General features: G+C 45.1%; 1 protein-coding gene across 1 annotated transcript in view; it reads right to left on the bottom strand.

Moving 5' to 3' along the window:
- The window catches only part of T265_08582 (hypothetical protein), a gene marked incomplete at both ends in the record, with an annotated part of 107712 nt that overhangs the window by 12784 nt on the left and 76940 nt on the right, over positions 1-17988 (bottom strand). Inside the window, 7 exons of the mRNA XM_009174434.1 lie at positions 2972-3084; positions 7715-7980; positions 8151-8314; positions 9303-9421; positions 10910-11089; positions 14362-14490; positions 16005-16139. Coding sequence (XP_009172698.1) covers positions 2972-3084; positions 7715-7980; positions 8151-8314; positions 9303-9421; positions 10910-11089; positions 14362-14490; positions 16005-16139 — 1106 coding nt within the window. The remainder of the gene's footprint in view (positions 1-2971; positions 3085-7714; positions 7981-8150; positions 8315-9302; positions 9422-10909; positions 11090-14361; positions 14491-16004; positions 16140-17988) is intronic.

The following is a 17988-nucleotide window of genomic DNA, read 5'->3' as shown; positions in this document are numbered from 1 at the left end:
GTGAGTGAGTGAGTGAGTGAGTGAGTGAGTGAGTGAGTGAGTGATTGGTTGGTTGGTTGGTTGGTTGGTTGGTTGGTTGGCTGGCTGGTTGGTTGATTGATTGATTGATTTATTGAACCAAGCGGATGGAAATCGCATCTTTGTGTGTCATTATCTGACGCTTTTTGACTGCCATTTTGGTAGCGGTTTTTTATTCACCCTGTTGTTTGCTGCAGAAGACGTACGTCGGAAACGGCCAATGATTCGTAGTGCGAACCCTAGCTTTGAATCTAAACTGCTACGGTCTTTGCTTGGGCAACCTGGAAGTAGCTGAGCCGCCGTCATTCCTTCAGGAGACAAGGCAGCTACGCAGCAAAAAAGTGTTACATCTGAACGAATATAATCAACGCCACTGTCAGCTGTGAGAACCCTTTTTTTGTCGTAAAGTGGTTATAGCTGCCACAGTTTCGTCCACCGCTGATCTGGGGAGGCAGGATAAAAACTGTGCATTGGAGGTGGGAGCTAACATAACTGATGTGTAAATAGTGGACTTTTAAGTGGGGATATTGGGAAGAGAGGTATGCATTGAAGACAACAGCTTGGATGCAAGAGCGCCATTGAGGGCGCGACTGGGTCATGTCTGTCAATATCTCTAACCATTGATGTGTCGCGTCTCGCCGTCTGCATCCAGAGAGGAAGTAATGATCAACGCGACTGAATTTACTGGTAATGGCTTTCATACTTTGCTGCCAGCTCATTGTTTGGCCTCCTACCCCGACCCTTTCCACCCTTCACGTGGTTGTGCAAAAAGAATCCTTCGAGGAAGTCGACCGACTGGCAACGGACTACTTGGCCAAGCCAGCGCAACCTGTGGAGTGCAATCAGTTCACCTATCGTGGGTGAGTTATTTCCTCCGAAAACCATTCAACGTCAGCATTGCTGATCAGGTGTTTCCACCAGACTCGAGCAATACTTCGAAAATTATACCATATAATGACCCGGCACTGGTGTCAAATGTAACATTTCAGTATTTGTTGATCGGATGAAGAAAACGTGTCTTTTGACTTTTTTGGGGGCTGAGTTAGAATCATTCAGGATCGGTTACGCTCAGTTGTGGACACTGAATCAAGACGCCACACAGTAATTCGATTTAATGCTGAGCTCTTTGTCAGAAACTTGCTAGTTCGTGAGAACGAGGTCTGAACTACGATGGGCCCAATAAGTCTTCCATCTCGGGATAATTCTGTCATTTTTCTGCAGGCATATCCTAACGGAAACGTTGCAGTTCTGGCCACCTATCTTGATACAAACCAGAAAGTTACATATGAATCGAAAACCACGTTCATAACATTAGTTATTGGTTGGTAGAAACCTCTCTGTAGGAGCTGAAAGATGGCGGTTGGCTGCTCATGGAAATACACAATAAATTATTACTCGCTACTTCTGACCACTTGCTAACTATTAGGTGAACCAGCTCCGATCGTAACGGGACTACATAACTGCCAATGGAGTAACCGTTTTTCGTTTAGACAGATTTGATTGGTTGTTCTTCACTCGCCCTTGACAGGTGAGTTGTATTCTTAGTATCACTTTTGACCGCTTGTACGCGACAGTGATCAATAGAGCAGCTGGCTCGCACGTTCACTGGTTTTTCTGGTTTGGCCCACCAGGCACACCAGGCAATCAGGCTGCTATCCACACCGGGGGTCACAGTAATAAGAAGACATTTGGGGACTGTGCTCCACAACACTAACCCACACAATACAGTCTGAATCGAAGCAACCATTAGTCAGTTCTATCGAGATGAACTTCTCAGACTGATATCCTTTGCATAGTTTTCATGGTTTCTGAATCAAAACCGCATTACCAGAGGTTTCAAGGACCAGCAGGGGTTGACAGACAACACTTTGCTGCCTCATGTATTGCGGGTTTCATTGGTGCATGAAATCGACTCAAGTAAACGTTGCCGTATACATCATGGCTTTGTGTTTCCCAAACACAGTGCACCAGGTTATCAAATTGTGGACAGAAAACAAAGAACAGTTTGCCAACACCTTCCAGAAACGACATATATCAGAGAGCTGTACTGTATGTCAGTCGAAAAGGATTTCCAGAGAGCATCAACTGTGCTTTAGAAAAACGTACATTTTGTCTGTAAGTAACAACACCCTGGTAGGAAGTATTCTTTCTTCTTGACAGCTAAATTGTGGGCATCATGGCAAAGACGCTTCACAATCTTATCGGCATACTGACTCATAGTTTACATGGGCACACCAATCACATCAATCAAGTGTGAACACGTTCGCCTGTTCAGACGTGAAAATTTTAGATGCGTCCAACATGCGTTGGTGGAGTAGTGGTTACACGCTCGCCTCGCATGTCAGATGTCCGGGGTTCAACTCCCGGCACGGTCATTGGATATGCACTGCTGATGGGCTCTTACAAGAGCGAAACTCGAGTCCAGTGCTTCCCTTTGGTGTGGACTCACCGGAATAAATACGCCAGAACAGGAGGACGGCCGTTCAAACGAGAGTGGTGTGGCTATGAACAAGAGTACCTATCCCGCAAAACCCCGAGATTCCTAAAGTGTCTGCTTCTAAATTACCATTGGCCGCTCAAGCGGAATGCACTGATCATTTCCCCACTTCGTCCTGTGGCATCCGCTGTTTCAGGTGGCTTTGTAATTCACATAATTATACGCTGGTGGGCAGATAAACTTTCGTTCAACAGTTCACACTTCCCTGTCTCTTTTGGTGGGATGTACGCCTCAAAATAAATACTCATATCTCCGTGCTGTGTAATTAATTTTTTTCACCCCGGCAACTGTGTGCTCCTTAGCAAGTTTACTACTATCAGCAGCCTTTACGCACATTTTTTAACCGTAATTTCTTAAAACCAAACGGCAACAGGAAAATCAGTAATATAGTGTAGCGTTATTTGAATCGGTATGCTGTTAGCCCATTTCGATATGACCACGGTTCGGAGAACTTACCGATAATGGATATCGGTTTTCTGGTCGTCCACACCCACTCCTTTGACCCAACCGCGCACATAAATATCACTGCTCATCTCGGAGGAGAATAGTGACGTATCGTTTAAGATCACCTTTATTGGAAAGCAAGAAATGAAGGCTCGAGTGAGCAGTGGTCAGACGGACAACACAGTGATATTAGGTAGTTTAAGCAATAAAAATAACCCAGTTGTTACCTATAGCTCAAACAAACGCTTGAAGTGCATTGTCCTAAAACCTCTAAATGCAAATAACGGATATTTTATTTATTTCCTGTTTGGTTTGCTTTAATTATGCTGGCAAAACATTAGCTGCACATATCGATCACTTGATGTGTTCATATTGGCTTGCTCAAAATACACTCTAATTCGACCGACTGCGATTAAATCTGACGAGAGAACTTTTCAACTGATACTGTTCAGATGGGTTTAGTTGATGGTCCTAAATTTGGGCAACGCGTCATCCCAGGACCGCTCACAGACCCGAGTGTAACAGCCCAACAAACCGGTACTAACCACGCCTAGGTTAGCAAGATGTTACGTCCTCACACACATCTGAGGGAACGCTAATGAAGTCTGCAAGACAAATATCGATCTGTGGTGAGAACCAGTCTGGTGTATTCCGATTCGGATGTCCAGGTGGGCTGTCAAGCTGCAATGGCTAGGATTACAGGTGTGTGTCAAATTCCTGACACAGTCAGTCTGTACAGCGCCATCTTGCCGCATCTACTTCCACTTAGATGCGTTTTTGGGATACAACCACCTCAATATGATGACAGATTCAACTGCAGTGATAATAAGTGTAGAGGATGTATGACCAGTGGTACTGAATACCTATAAACAGTCAGACTCACAGTGTGTTAACAAGCCGTCGAAGTTTGCTCGCAATATATCGAACAATTTAATTCAAGTGCAAACCTTGTTCTGATCCTCACAAGCTGACTACCCAAAATGCTAGCTTGCCCCCGTAGGGTTTGCCGTACACAATCCGCATAACACGCGAAAATCGATGCAGTCAATACCGGAGTCCCGACGTGAGTGATAATCAAACTGAGTGAAGTGAGAAACTGGGATTACCAAGCCAAGTATGAGTGCATGTGTTTACTCGGTACTCATGGCTTGGACGCAAAGCTGCGTGTGTAGATAATCACTAAATACAAAATGCCGTGCAATTTTTGTATCGGATACTCCGTGGCTAATACGACTGACCGGCCTTGATCTCTGTTTTGTCCCGTATGCTGACAACCGACGCCAAAGTTTTCCCCTGTGCATTCAAATTTAAGTGTCTGCTTGTTCAACCGATGTATATCATCCATTTGAATGACAGGAAAGTGTTGCACATGGATTATCAGCCCCTCAAACGTCTCTCAATCGCATTAAAGAGTGGAGATCACAAGGAACTACTTGATATCAAGGCGGACACATTGGCTCGTGTTTGGGCAAGTCCAACGAAATATCCTCAAAAGGTTGGACAGCTATGTCAAGCAATCTGTTCGTGGCTGGCTGCGTCTACCGACGGGTACCACGATCAGCTATGCCAGTAAACAATAATGGGGGGTTTGGTATCCCAGGCCTCAGTTCAGCCATCCTGATACAGTGGAGAGTGCCTATGGAAAACTTCTATCTACTCGTTGCCAAGTACTACGCAGTGTGGCCAATGATTCCGCACTTAAAAATATTATTCGGGATCCCAGCACCCTCATCCGAGTCTAAGGTGCATGTGTTAACACCAAGGACACTGTTTGAGGCGATAGTCTCTACAACAGGACTGACGGTCATGGTTTACGAGAGTTTGGCGCTTCGCCTTTCTCGAATCGATGGCTTATGTTTCCTCGTCTATTTGTACGCGGTATCCAGCTCCAGTGCAACCTGCTTTGGATGAGATTAAGAAGCACCTCTTTGTAGTCCTCGTGTCAAGAAGATCTGTCATGGGAACTGTGGCCAATCGGGAAGTTTTGTGCACATTCTGCGGTCCAGCTGGACCACGCGTGACGGTAGCTGTGCTCATCATCATCGGGTTGCAAGGGAACTCGCGAAACGCCCCAGTCGCCTGGGCTAAACCGTCTTCTGGGAGTTGCGAGCATCTAGGTCAAAAGCTTTCACCAAGCCTGGGCAACTTTGATAGGCGTAAGTATAGTCTCGGATGGGCGCGTAGTGACTGTGTGAAATGAAAAGGAGCAGAAGTATGGTGCTGATGATTTTCCCTTCGCTATCATCTCCACCTTACGTGCAATCGATTGTAATGTCAACTTTTTGGTCCCCCAACTGATGACCATTTCATATCGAAGGGTCTGCTTTCTTCAATTCGCCAAGGCTGTTGTTGGACTGGGGCTTTCTAAGGTCACAGGCAATGGCTTGTGTTTACTTACCATTTTAGGCTCTCCACGTACTTACGACACTTGAATGCGTGGTACACGGCGCTGAATGTTGACTCCTGCCAATAACTTTTAAACCTGATCCAATATGAATGGCACTTTGTGCTTGATGTGTGAGTCTTTACTGTGCCTTGAAAAGCATTCAGCATTGTTTGTCCTTTTTTTCGGTTGCAGGTCTTTACACGCGTGTTCCCATACCAAATATTCTTACACACGTTGGGTTCCATCTTGTCTGACTGGAACTGTTGGTGACAAGACTTCGAATGGGACGCTTTCTTCATTTTATCTATTTTTCTTCACACCCTTCCACATCTATCGCCCGGATTTAATTTACATGTTCAGAAATAAACGATAATAGTATAAGTAGCAGTTGGCGTCCAGAACTACTTCCTCATGGTGTCGACTAGGTTGCCCGGACGTCCTTCTGGGTGAAATATGATTTCAGCAAGATCAGATAGGGCTAGCTACTCTGTTTGGTTTCACTTCGCTGGCTACTTTCCACTATCTACATTACGAATCATTTGGCGCCTCCACACTAGTTCCAACCAGTACACAGGAAAAACTCATGGGGCTCACGTGCAAAGAATGTGGCAAGTACTGTGAATCGAAAGCTAGCTTGGTGGCCCACCAAGTCGAGTTCACGTCCATGAAAATGTTGGCACGAGCGTGGTTGCCCAATGGGCCTTTATTTTCCAACGAAGAGTGGCCTGGGGCAACGTCGCTTGCACGCACACTCTACGCAGCATAATGTGGATAAGCTTCGCCATGTGAAGAATTTCAGTATCCGCTGGTTCCAACAAGTGTTACAATCACTTTCTTGCCTAGCTAGCAATCTATATCCATCACGTGACCGAGCTGTTGGGTGAACTGAAGCAATATTCCCATGGGTGATCGGCTATCAGCTTCAAAACCAGGTTACAGGTGCTCAACTGGCAAGCACAACAGGAAGAATCATCATCTGGTGGCCCCGACCAAATTATCGGTCAAACAGGGTCCTATTCATCAGAATCTGAAGACTATAGCGTCTGGTTTTCGCCGTGTCACACGTGGAATCCCATTGTGACCATTCACTCGCTAGGGTTAACCTGGCATTTGCCCGAGGGTTGCAGTCTGGCATCATAACATCATCATAGCATCATTTCTGAACCTCCACGCCTCCAAGATATTTCTATGCACGTGGAATCCTGTCTCTCGACACTGTCTTCAGTTAGCCCGTTGCTTGTCGGCCAACAGTAAGCAGATGTGCCGAGCAAACTACACCGTCATTCAGACCCATTGCCACCGAAACGAAAAGATGCAGAGTCTGTTGTTCTGGATGGGTCGTGGAAAGATCTATACAAAGATAACTGCGGCCTACCATTGGACGCTGAGCAGTATTGGAAACAGGTACTGTCTGCTCCAAAACACGTGGATAACCGGTCAAGTTGCGCAGTGCTGCAATCCAATTGGCGTTTGATCAAGCCAATTACAAATGAGGAAGTCGCCCGTACAATCCGTTTAGTGGCAATTCGTCCTCAGTCATAGACAAGTTCATCGGTTCAGTTCCAATGCCCTCGCTGGTTATTTCAACTTATTCTCATTATCTAAGGTTCGTCGGCCGCATCCGTGTCGTGCTCGTATTATCCTAGTTCCGAAGGTCTCAAACCCGACTTCACCGGACAGACTGCTGAAGCCGTAGATGCGGTTGCTCTTACTCCAGTTAACATTTCTACATCAAGACGGTTGCTTGGAAGCTACATCGCCCTTACACACCCTGCTTCGTCACTCTTCAGCGACTGCTTCTAACCTCAGTTCGGCGTTTGTTGATATACGAAAGCGTTTGATCCGGTTGCGCATGACACAATGGTCAAATCTGCTATTGAGTTTGGAGCATCGTCACCCCTAGTCCTATAAGAATGCACCCTTCCCTAATTCCAAGGTCCGCTATTATAAGGATGTGAGGCAGTCTCTCCTCACTATTGTTTTATCATGGCAATAGTTGACGTTCTTGGATTGTCGATGCTGCAACCCGGATACCAGTTCCATGACACTTTAGTGGATGGTTTTGCTTTTGCTGACGACCGGGCTGTGTGTGCAGTGAGAGAAGTGTGAAACTGCCATGGTTGAGTTGGGAAGAGCTGGTATAAAGATAAACGCTCAAAAGACAAAAGCAATGGTGATTTATGGGGACAGGAGACATATAGGGACCGCGGCCCTAGCCGAACCTTTTTGCTGCATATATATAGCCATTCTTTATTCCATTATGGTTAAACGAACTCGCTCGGTGGGTTTACAATTGCTGTTTTCGTTGTATAACAAGAGGCGTAACCAAGAGGCTAGTTTTCAAAAGAAAGTGAGCCGAGTCCACTTACATCAGCTGTGTTCCAAATAATCACGCGCAGTTCGTATTGGATTGGTTGTCTTGGAGAGATGTCGATTGCTGGCGGGGGTACTCCAAGTGATCGATCGAATATATCCACCCACAACTGCAACCGACCTTGGGACATTCCTGGCCTGTCCGGATGTACCAGAGCTCTTGTCTCAACATGTTCCGGAACCAACTCGATCCCCAAAGGCAGTGTACTGAATCGCTTTAAAACTTCCAGGGCAAGCGGTTCAACCGATTTCACCGTTCCACCTGCGAGGCGTAAAGAAATTGTAAAAACAACTGTGAAAGCACTAAAGTATATTCATGCCGATTGTGGATAAAACTTTCACAGTGAGTTAAAACCAACAAGTCGTGCGTGTAGATGGATGATGAACACGATAAATTGTCGGCTACGAGAAAGGCCAGCCTCTAAAACTTACCGGATTCGTTTGTGATCTCGGTTATTGCATGTAGATCTTGACCACCAACTGTGACCTTGTTCTCCAGCAGGTTGTAGACGGGTTGTTCGATGCCTCTTTTCTGACATTGTCGTTCCAGAATCTCCGTGGGTAGTAGACTGTCCTTCCATTTCACGTAGCCATGCCTGAAAATAGACAGAATGTATGTAAGAATTTAGTCTCCAGATTAACACTGGAATAACCGGTTAAGAATAATCTTTCTGTTATTCGTAATGCACTACTCATGAGGTTGCTGAAAATTCATCGACATCCCACGACCGGTTTGGCCTTTCTTGCTGCTTAACAGCACAGCCCCCGGATTTCCGTCAACCTTATGTTCTACTTGGAATCAAACTGCACGAACTTAGCGAAATACACTCATTTACAAACAAATTTAGTTTTGCGGGAGACTCAACTGGAACCCAGCTGAATCTCTCGTTTATGATGTTTCCAGGAAACTGAATGTGTTTCACCAGGCCGCCTCATGTTTCAGTCGCTAAGATATTCGAGATATCGCGATACACGTATATTCGTAATGCACTACACATGAACTTGATGGCAAGTAGAACATAAGGCGGCCTGGTGGAGTACATTCACTTGCCTGGAAACATCACAAACGGGAGATTCATTTGGATTCCAGGTGGGTCTCTCGCAAAACCAAATTAGTTTGCAACTGAGTGTATTTCGCCAATCTTTCTGTTAGTTTTTGATATACACCCATTTGCATACCAGCTTGGTTTTAACGGAATACTCAACTGAATGCCAGCTGGAACTTTCGTTAAAGGGCTCAAAGAGGCACGAAACCGTTGTTCAAAGTCAGCAATCTCGTCGTCAAAGGGTTTTCAGCAATCTTATGAGTAGTTCTCTTGCTACTAGTTGTTTATAAAAAGTACGCTATGATCATTAAAAACAGACAAAACAAGTGCTTGGTGTGAAAATGCAACTTAGGAAACATAAAATCACTTTCTGAAAAAAGGTTGAGTGGTAAATATCCCAAGACTATCGATCTCATGACCAGCAACAATCCAAGTACCTGTTCGAAGACGTGAACGATATCCGGGTTTATTAGCAATTCGCGAGTAAATTTACGATTTTACAGTGAAAACTACAAGTCAAGACCAACGTAAAACTCACGTGTTGTAAACGTTCATCAAGCCACAAGTCGCTCGGTGCGGACTGTGATATCGATTTTCAATATCTATCCTGGTTTCTCCGATCAAATCGTTTGATCCCACCCGGTCGTAGTCCATAACCTAGACACGGGGAGTTGTGAAAAATCAGTTCGTACTTTGTATATTTTGTTCGTAAGTTTAATAAAAGTACTTTTAACTTTGTATGACCTTTCGCCAAAACTTTATATGTTGCCATACAACTCCAGACTTTTTAGAAAGCTTGCCTCGTTTAGTCGAATGGCTTATGAACACAGCTTGCGTGGGAGCAACCAACCAGCATGATATATTTGGGCAGTCCCTCTCCGCTGTCCACACAGAAACTGAAGTTTAGTGAAGCCACAAATTCGAAAGCCTACATTTGTCCATGACGCGTTACAACCCAGTCATTTTGTGGTCTTTTTTTGTCATTTTTGTGGTCAACACGTTCTAATAGATTGAGAAACCTGCAGCGCTCAGTGCAACTACTTCGTGCACTACTATTGTGACAAGGAACGGACAATCAAGATCTCTTCCTGAAATCAACTGATCAACTATTAGTGGAAATGAACACAAAAATATGGCCCCAAGGACTTGATGAGAACAGTCAACCGAATTTGAGTTTTCAGCTCTGTGTAATCAGCCAAATGTCAGGCTACTTTATTCTCGACGAATAGCTGAGCAAGATTTTAAATTTAGAGCACCCACATCGTTGCTTTCGCTACAAGGAGCGATGAGGCTGCATGAAACGGAAAGGAACTGCGTGAATTTCCCCCTAGTAGAATTATTTTTGCAAAACATCACCACATGCGACGTGTATAATGATGCAGAATACCAAAGTTCGTAAGAGCTGTCTCAAAGTGACGTTTTATTAAAACAAGGTGGGATTTTTAACGGAACGGTTTTGACCCTTGATCGTTCTGGACAGTGAACAACCCGATCCACGTGATCATTCAGTCGCCTCAACATCGTCCTGCTGGGGTCATCGATCAGCTCAAGGACTGCAAGGTTGGGGGCTCCCGTTGTATCCAACTTATCATTTGAGACTAAAGTTCGCTGTCTTTTTTGTTCACGAGTAAAGTCAGTCATACTTAACTGGTTTCTTTTAAGGGAAAAACAGATTTCTTATCTTTTGGGAAATGCGTTGGCATTTAATCCGAAGGCATTGGTTGGAACCGGCAAAAATCGTGGTATCTGACTGCCCAGGAGCATTTGTTCGGGGGGAGGGCTTCATTATTTGAGGATAAGTTTATGGATCTGGTTATCCCAGTGTCTGCTGTCTCAGAAAAGTTCGGTCAAAGGAGACACTTCTTGGTTTTTTAAAAACATGATCATGAATAAGATAACAGATAGTTCATTGTCGTTGTCTGATCTACGGTTGGATTTGTCTAACAGGTCACTAATCAAATCATTTGTATTCAAACTCAAACTCGTTCAAAGAGTGTTTCAGGTGTCAGAGATTGATCTAAGCCTCCTGACAAAGAATCGAACGATAGTTAAACATTCCAAAGTACGATTATGAAACTTTTTTCAGGAGACAAACCAGTTCTCATTGCCAAGGGCCAGACTATTCAACTGCTATGGACAACGCACCTGAATGGTAAGCATAGAGTCCACCGGCAACATGGCTGTGAATTCATAGTACTTTCCAAAGTATGGATTGAGTGTTTTTGGCTTGTAGTCATCTTTCTCGTCGATGACCACTTTCCCCAAAGACAAGATAAGGTAGGGATCCGCTAATCCATTTCGATCGGCCGGATGAAGTCCTATTGCCTGTGAGTAGAAAACAAATGCGTTAGTATGAATAATGATTGTAATCACCTTTCAATTGTCATACCCTTTCGATGCCTAACTGAAATGCAACTCGAAGGTGGTTCCAGAGCTGAGATATTGCTCGTGCCTAGACAGAAGAGGCCAACTTACCACAGATTTTCCTATCATTAATTTCACGCTTTAACCACTGAGCTGTCTTGAGCTCTGATCTTGATCAGCTGCTGTCTTGTTCAGTTAATCTGTCCATTGGTAAATCACTGCCACTGAAGGAACAGTTTCAGTCTTCTATATCCTACTTGACCATGTTTCTCTGCAATGCGTCGGAAGCAGGCTTGGAAACAACCCTTTCATTAAAGTGGCCGCTCGCTCAACTGAGACTTTTCTTTTTTCACTAACCTATTGCTTGCCTTCAAGACGTGTTTGAACTTTATCACGTTCACCATCTCAGCAACGAAGTAAACCCAAGCAAAGTGCCTCATCGCGGACGCGACTTGGTGGGGAACATGTCCACAGTCGCTCAGATCGGAGGTGCCCTATACCATGTGCACTCAAAACACAACTAAATGAAAGGCAAGTCAATCTGCTCACAGAGTAGTTAGCTGTTTGCTGTGGTCACTGACTCAGAAGCTTTCACTATGCAAAGAACCATTCAGATACAGCGCGGAGGCGGTTCGCAACGTGGTGCTTTGCATTAGACGCACAGGCTGCGACGCCCACCACCTCCGACGATAAGGCTGACGGAAACCTTGTAACGACTCAGTCACCCACATACTTGACTGTTCAGCTCACAGTCGCTCATTGGATCACGTGACTTTTTTTTCATACTTGTCACGTCACACACGTCACATCAAGGTGACTCATCGGACATCGATTGTCTGTACCGTCTAGCGACGTAGCGACAGCTCATGTGCTGACACACCCACGTACACGCAAACGGACCTACCTATAGGGAAACCGAACACAGTCAGCAGTCTCGCGCGCGCGCAGGAGTCAGCCAAACACCCCATGTCCACGGACAACCATGGAGTACGTTGCAGTCGCGCTGCGAAGAAAAACACGTTCCCGCCGTCCGGACTTTTACCAAGGGACTCTCATATACGATAAGTTCCCTGTTGACTTGCTCCACATTTTATATTGTCCCCTATTTTATACATGCTGCAGATCGTTTCTGTAAACTGCTGTCAATCACAGTTAAAAACTTTTATTGGTGCATAGACCTTCTGATTTGTATTATGGTCATCATCAACAGTGCACTAATAACCTCCAAGCCCCTTAGCTTGAATAAAAATGAATAGAGAGCGGGGAGTTGAAAACATGTTGAGGACGGTTCTAGATCACCTGAGCTGACGAGCGGCGATGTGGGAGTCCATTGGCCTCGCAGCTGCAAAACTCTTGCGGGTGGAATAAATCTTTTGGGCCAAAATGTTGCATTTTGTCGCGTGTGTATGTGTGCTCAAAATGAAATTCATCCTGACCCATGTTCATATTTTCGCAGCTCATCAAATTCCGGTAAAGCAATAACACCTCTCGCAGAAAAATTCTGGTGGAATACTTTTACAGTATCACCGGGATCCCGAGATGGGGTTAAAAAGATTGGGCTGGTACTCAGAACTCAGTTGCCTGTCTGTGTTAGTCCATCAGTGTCAGGTCGTTGCTTTCAAAAACTCTATTCCATTGTGCGAATACTGAGCGCCCAACGATGTGCAGTGGTGGTTGCGGGATTTTGTAGAATGCACACTCACATGACTCTCGTTTGTACAATGGTCCTTCTCTCCTCGCGCCATCATTCTGGAGAGTCCATACCAAAGGGGGGAGCCCTGGACTCGAGTCTCACCCTTTTTAGAGCTCATCAGCAGTGTAACCCTTGGATGTACCAGGTTTTGAAATCCGCACATATGACACGCGAGGAGAGCGTGTTACCACTATTCCACCAACGTACACTGAACTCACCTGAATTTTTAAGTTTGAACAGAAGAACATGTTCACACTTGAATGGTGTGAGCAGAAAGCCCGACGATACGAAATAGAATGCCCATCTACCCGCTAACCCACTTGCTGAGGCGCTGACTCACCCTAACAAACCGCCAAAACTGTGAACGACGTTAAAAAGGAATCGGGGAATTAAGCGATATGGACCAGAGGGGCCGAACCCCAAAACCCAGTCTAAAATATTTATCTATACTATCTGACAAGAAAACCCCATAGCCTAAGCTTGATGTCCATAAAACACATGGCACACTGACCATTCGTACGCTTTAAAACTGCCCCATCCCTGTAACCTGATCTATCAATGAATCTACCAATCGTTTGTCAGGCTTGTCTAAAACGATGCCTTTCTGTTGGTTCCAACTATTCTCCAGTCTGGTGAAGTCTTGGTACCATTCTTCGGAGGATCTGTATCCACCCGGTCACCCACTCACTTGGCTCGCTAACTGGATCACGAGGCATGTCTTTTTTCATGTCATGTGACATTAAGCTGACTCATCGGACATCGATTGTCTGCACCGCCTAGTCAGCGTAGCAACTACTCATGTGCTGACGCGTCCACACGAACGGATCTACATGTAGGGAAACCGGACACAGTCAACACACAGACTCGCGCGCGCACAGGGAGCAGAAACTCGACCGCTCTCCACAAGTCCACGGACAAGTACGGAACACGTGTGGTAGTCGCACTGCGGAGAAAAACACGTTCCCGCCGTCCGGACTTTCACCAAGGAACTCTCACAGACAATAAGTTCCTCTTTTGACTTGCTCCCATTTTCGCATTGTATTTATTTTCATACCTGTTGCAACCCACCACTGTCAACCATACTAAAAACGTTTGTTAGTGCATACACTTTCTGATTTGTATTATGGCTATCAACAGCAGTGCACTAATAGATCAACAGTCATGCTCTGCGCGGTTGGATGGCACAGCGAGAACTGACGTTATCCGCAAATTGTGGTCAATGCTAGTGTTTTCATGACTGCGTACTTCGCTCCTCCATCAGAGTAACAACACGTGCTATCTGATAGCACTGCCTCATTTCTTTCGCTATCCCTCATAGACAAGTTTTATCAACCTGTGGACCGCACATAACCCGCCGTTAACTCCACCACTTTTCCTGTGCCTCCCGGGACATTGCCCACAAGGAATCGCACTAAACGGGGCACAGGTATGACCAATCCAACTCATGTTCTTTGTCCTTTGAAACAATGATAACTTGATACAGGTGAAATGCAGGTGTCATTTTGAACAGTATAATACCAAAGTGCCAATCATCACTTACTCGAACAACGTAAACGCGAACCGTGAGTTTGACACGGGCTTTCAGTGGTAACGTTTTGAACAATTTGAGCTCCGTTTGCTGCGTTGGCATTTCCGCATCATCGTTGACCGCATAGATCAACAGGTTGCCCTGAAATTGACCAAATCGATATCAATTAGTTTACATTCGGTCAGGTTCGAGGAATACGTGCACCCTCGGAACTGACAACAATTGTGTTAATTCGAGGTGACACTCTGTCATACAGCTTTTCAATAGAATTAATTTTGCAATGAACCACATGTCTCTTCTCCAAAGCACTGTCTAATGGGATTTATTCCTTTTTGGAATGCTGTATTGTGTGTTGGGAAAGTTATCGTGACCGGGAAGAAATAAGATTTGCTTCACATTCAACCACTCTTGTTTGAACGGTCATCCTCCTGTTCTGGCGTAACTATTTTGGTGAGTCCACAACAGAAACCAAAAAGTTGCTCAGTGGGTTACAAGCGTGTGTGACGCTAACTGACTGGGAAGTTCTGACTGGCGGGTCAATAGATCGTCACAACTGTAACGCAATTGAAACCTGACTGTTCCCGCTTACATATGTTTAATATATGACCTTACGTGTGCACCTCTCCCTCTCTCTCTCTTTCTCGCTTACAGGCACCCCGGACAAGTCACCACGAGCGCCGGGCAGGACAGTAGTCTGCTTGGACACCCCCGAGTGACCTTGACCTGTTTTTCTGTTCATCACGTGACCTGTACCCGTTGTTCCGGTTCCGGTTTCAGTGTCGTGGCCGTTCTGCTTTCCTGTGCGTGCTTCGTGCTTACTGTAACTACACGTGCCGCTGTGTTTGAATTAATCCGGTGTATCCGTCGCCTTACAACGTATTGCGTCGACTCACCCACGCTACATCAATCACAAAGTGATCAGTCACCCTCCACAGCCTAGTGTTCGGGTCCTGTACAAATGGGAGTACATTAGAAGGATGCAAGAGGTTCAAAATATCATATAAGCGTAGAACAGCTACTCAATGCCTGTTGGTATTTCAGCATAGATTGAAAGATTCACAGGTCAAAATTCATATTCATGACCTCATTTATCAATTGATTCCCAACCTAGTTAAAAGTTTAGATCCACACCAAGGTGAATCTGGTTCTCCCCAGAATTTTTTACCGATAGTGACGTCAGCCCATGTTGAATATTAAGGGGATTGCTGGGAATTTGTTTCATTGGATTGCTTTACCTATGAGAGCAACAAACCTGGTCTTCGTTTTTTCAAGTCCTAGTATCTGACAAAACAAAGTGACCTGTGCCAGCTAACCAGCAATCCTATTCGTTTGCTGATATACCGCTATGATTTCTCCAAGCAGGTACTACCTGGTTGGTTGACACGTGTGTTGAAATGTGCACTGTTGCTAAGGCATAAATCCGCAATCGAAACAATTCTGTCTCATTCTGCAGGGACCTTTTACAGCCAGGCCAAACCCCGGCGATATTCACTTGATTATACCATGTGAACGGAGTTCACCTGGAGAAGTGCTACCCGATAAGCACGAAAACGCCACAACTTAGAAAGCTGTATTAACGAGCCTTAAAATAGTATGGAGGCATAGCAGTCAGTTAGTTAGTGATTGCTTCATCAATGACTAGAGTTAAACATTACTTTGAGGAAACCGGCCAGTCGACTCTCGGGTGAAGCCTCCTCTTCCGTTTGTTTGCCTTTGTAGAGTGGGAAGTTGCGGAATGGTTCCACAAATCCTTTGAAATCTTCGATTTCCTCAAGTCCAGTTGGATATATCTGGAGTTAAAATATGGATTGATACAGAATAATTCTTTCTTTTGTTAACAAATCAGACTACTGTCGAGAGGATGGCCAGACAACAATGAGAAACTTGGATGGGAAAGTACTTTGCCAAGTAGCAATCTATGATTAAATTCTGGAGACACCAGGTCCTCTAAACACCTGTTCATACTACCCACAAGTAAAGCTAAGATATCTGCGTCATTGAGTTGGTATCGCACCTGCCTTTTATCAAACATAGGTAAGTATATGTAACCCAAACCTAGGAGACAAGATTCAAGAACGCTCAGCTACACGTGTACTTTCATTCCTAAGGATGTTTCTCTAGGGTAGTCGGACAGGTAACGTCTTTGAATGCAACCCGAAATCTACTGAGAACCTCAGCTCCGCTAGATGTTAACCGGACAGACAATGACCCCTCCCCAATGTGTAGCCTTGTATCGAGCCGAGGCAGCGCGAGTTAGCGCTGATCAAGGTCAGATAATGCCCCGCAATATGCAGCACATCACAGCCTCGTACCAAAGCCAGACGGCTCGCGTCATCATTGGACCAAGTTCAGGCAGTGTTCCTCCAATAACTTGAGAAAGTCGTATTTTCGCACTCACACGCACTCACGCTGTCGCACTCGCTTGTTCGGAATACAGCTGTTCTGTTCCCCTCTGTGGGTCTTTTTTCCGGCACTAGACACTTGAGCGGGTCAGGAGCCAGATACAACAGGCTGGCGAATCAGCAGATATAACATAAACTGTCCGTCCTTTCGACTACACGATGAATCCCAGAAGGGGAAACAGCATTGCCATAGACGACTTTTCTGGGATCCGACCAAATCTCTCTTTAAAACAGTCCTCAAAACCACAAGCCCAGCACTTGATAATTATTAGCTTCTTGGTAAGAATCGATCATTAGTAAGACCGAATGTTGTGACTGGTGATGGTCAAGCTCCAGATTGGCAATTTTGTTGTAGCCGTCATCATCAACCGAGGTGTCGTCATCTAAGCCTTGTGAAGCTGGGCGGAACAATACTTTGAGTTAGTTTGTGTCGGCGAGGTTACATACACACTCCTGACCCGAGTAAACAATCCAATCAATACGCCTGCCGATGATGTCACCTCGATTGGTGAAGAAACGCTTGCAAGTCATTTGCCAAGCTTAATAAACAGATCAACAACCACCTAATCAATCATCAACAGTTCTACTGTGAACCCCCTTACAAAGTTACTGGGGTCATTTTGGAAGACCCATCTCAGAAAACCCAAGTGATGAGTAGATACAATCAGAACACTTTCCTGGCCGTGAACCTTTATTCGATTAACTGGATAGTGATTTAGTATTAAAGCCAATCCAAACTATCGATTCTCCCATTTTTTCAATACCATATGACGTTGAGCTTCATACTAGGCATTACTTAAAAACAGCATAAACGAGCGATTCAGCTGAGTTCCAAGTGAGTCTATCGAAAAACCAAATTTGTTTGCAAAGGAGTGCATTCCACTAAGTCCGTGCAATTTGGGTTCCAGTAGAAGGTAGGGTTGACGGAAACTCAGGAACTGCGTCTAACTGATGAGCCCCAAGAACGGCGAAACCAGCCGTGGGCCATCGAGCAATTTTCAGCAACCTTATGAATAGTGTATTACGTCTAAGCACCATTTTCTTTTTTACCGCTGAACAAAAAACCTTTCCGGTGTGTTCGATCTCCACTGAAACCCAATTCATCTCTATTGTTATCTGTACAATGGTGGCTCAACAACACTGTACGGCAGCGAAGTATCAGTATTAGACACCGATGCTGCTAATGATGATGACGATGACGATGATGATGATGATGATGATGATGATGATGATGATG

The sequence above is a fragment of the Opisthorchis viverrini genome, assembly GCF_000715545.1.
Source record: "Opisthorchis viverrini unplaced genomic scaffold opera_v5_225, whole genome shotgun sequence".
NCBI classification, from domain to species: Eukaryota; Metazoa; Platyhelminthes; class Trematoda; order Opisthorchiida; family Opisthorchiidae; genus Opisthorchis; species Opisthorchis viverrini.
Note: the sequence above shows the minus strand (reverse complement) of the source record. Positions and strands in the feature narration are given on the sequence as shown.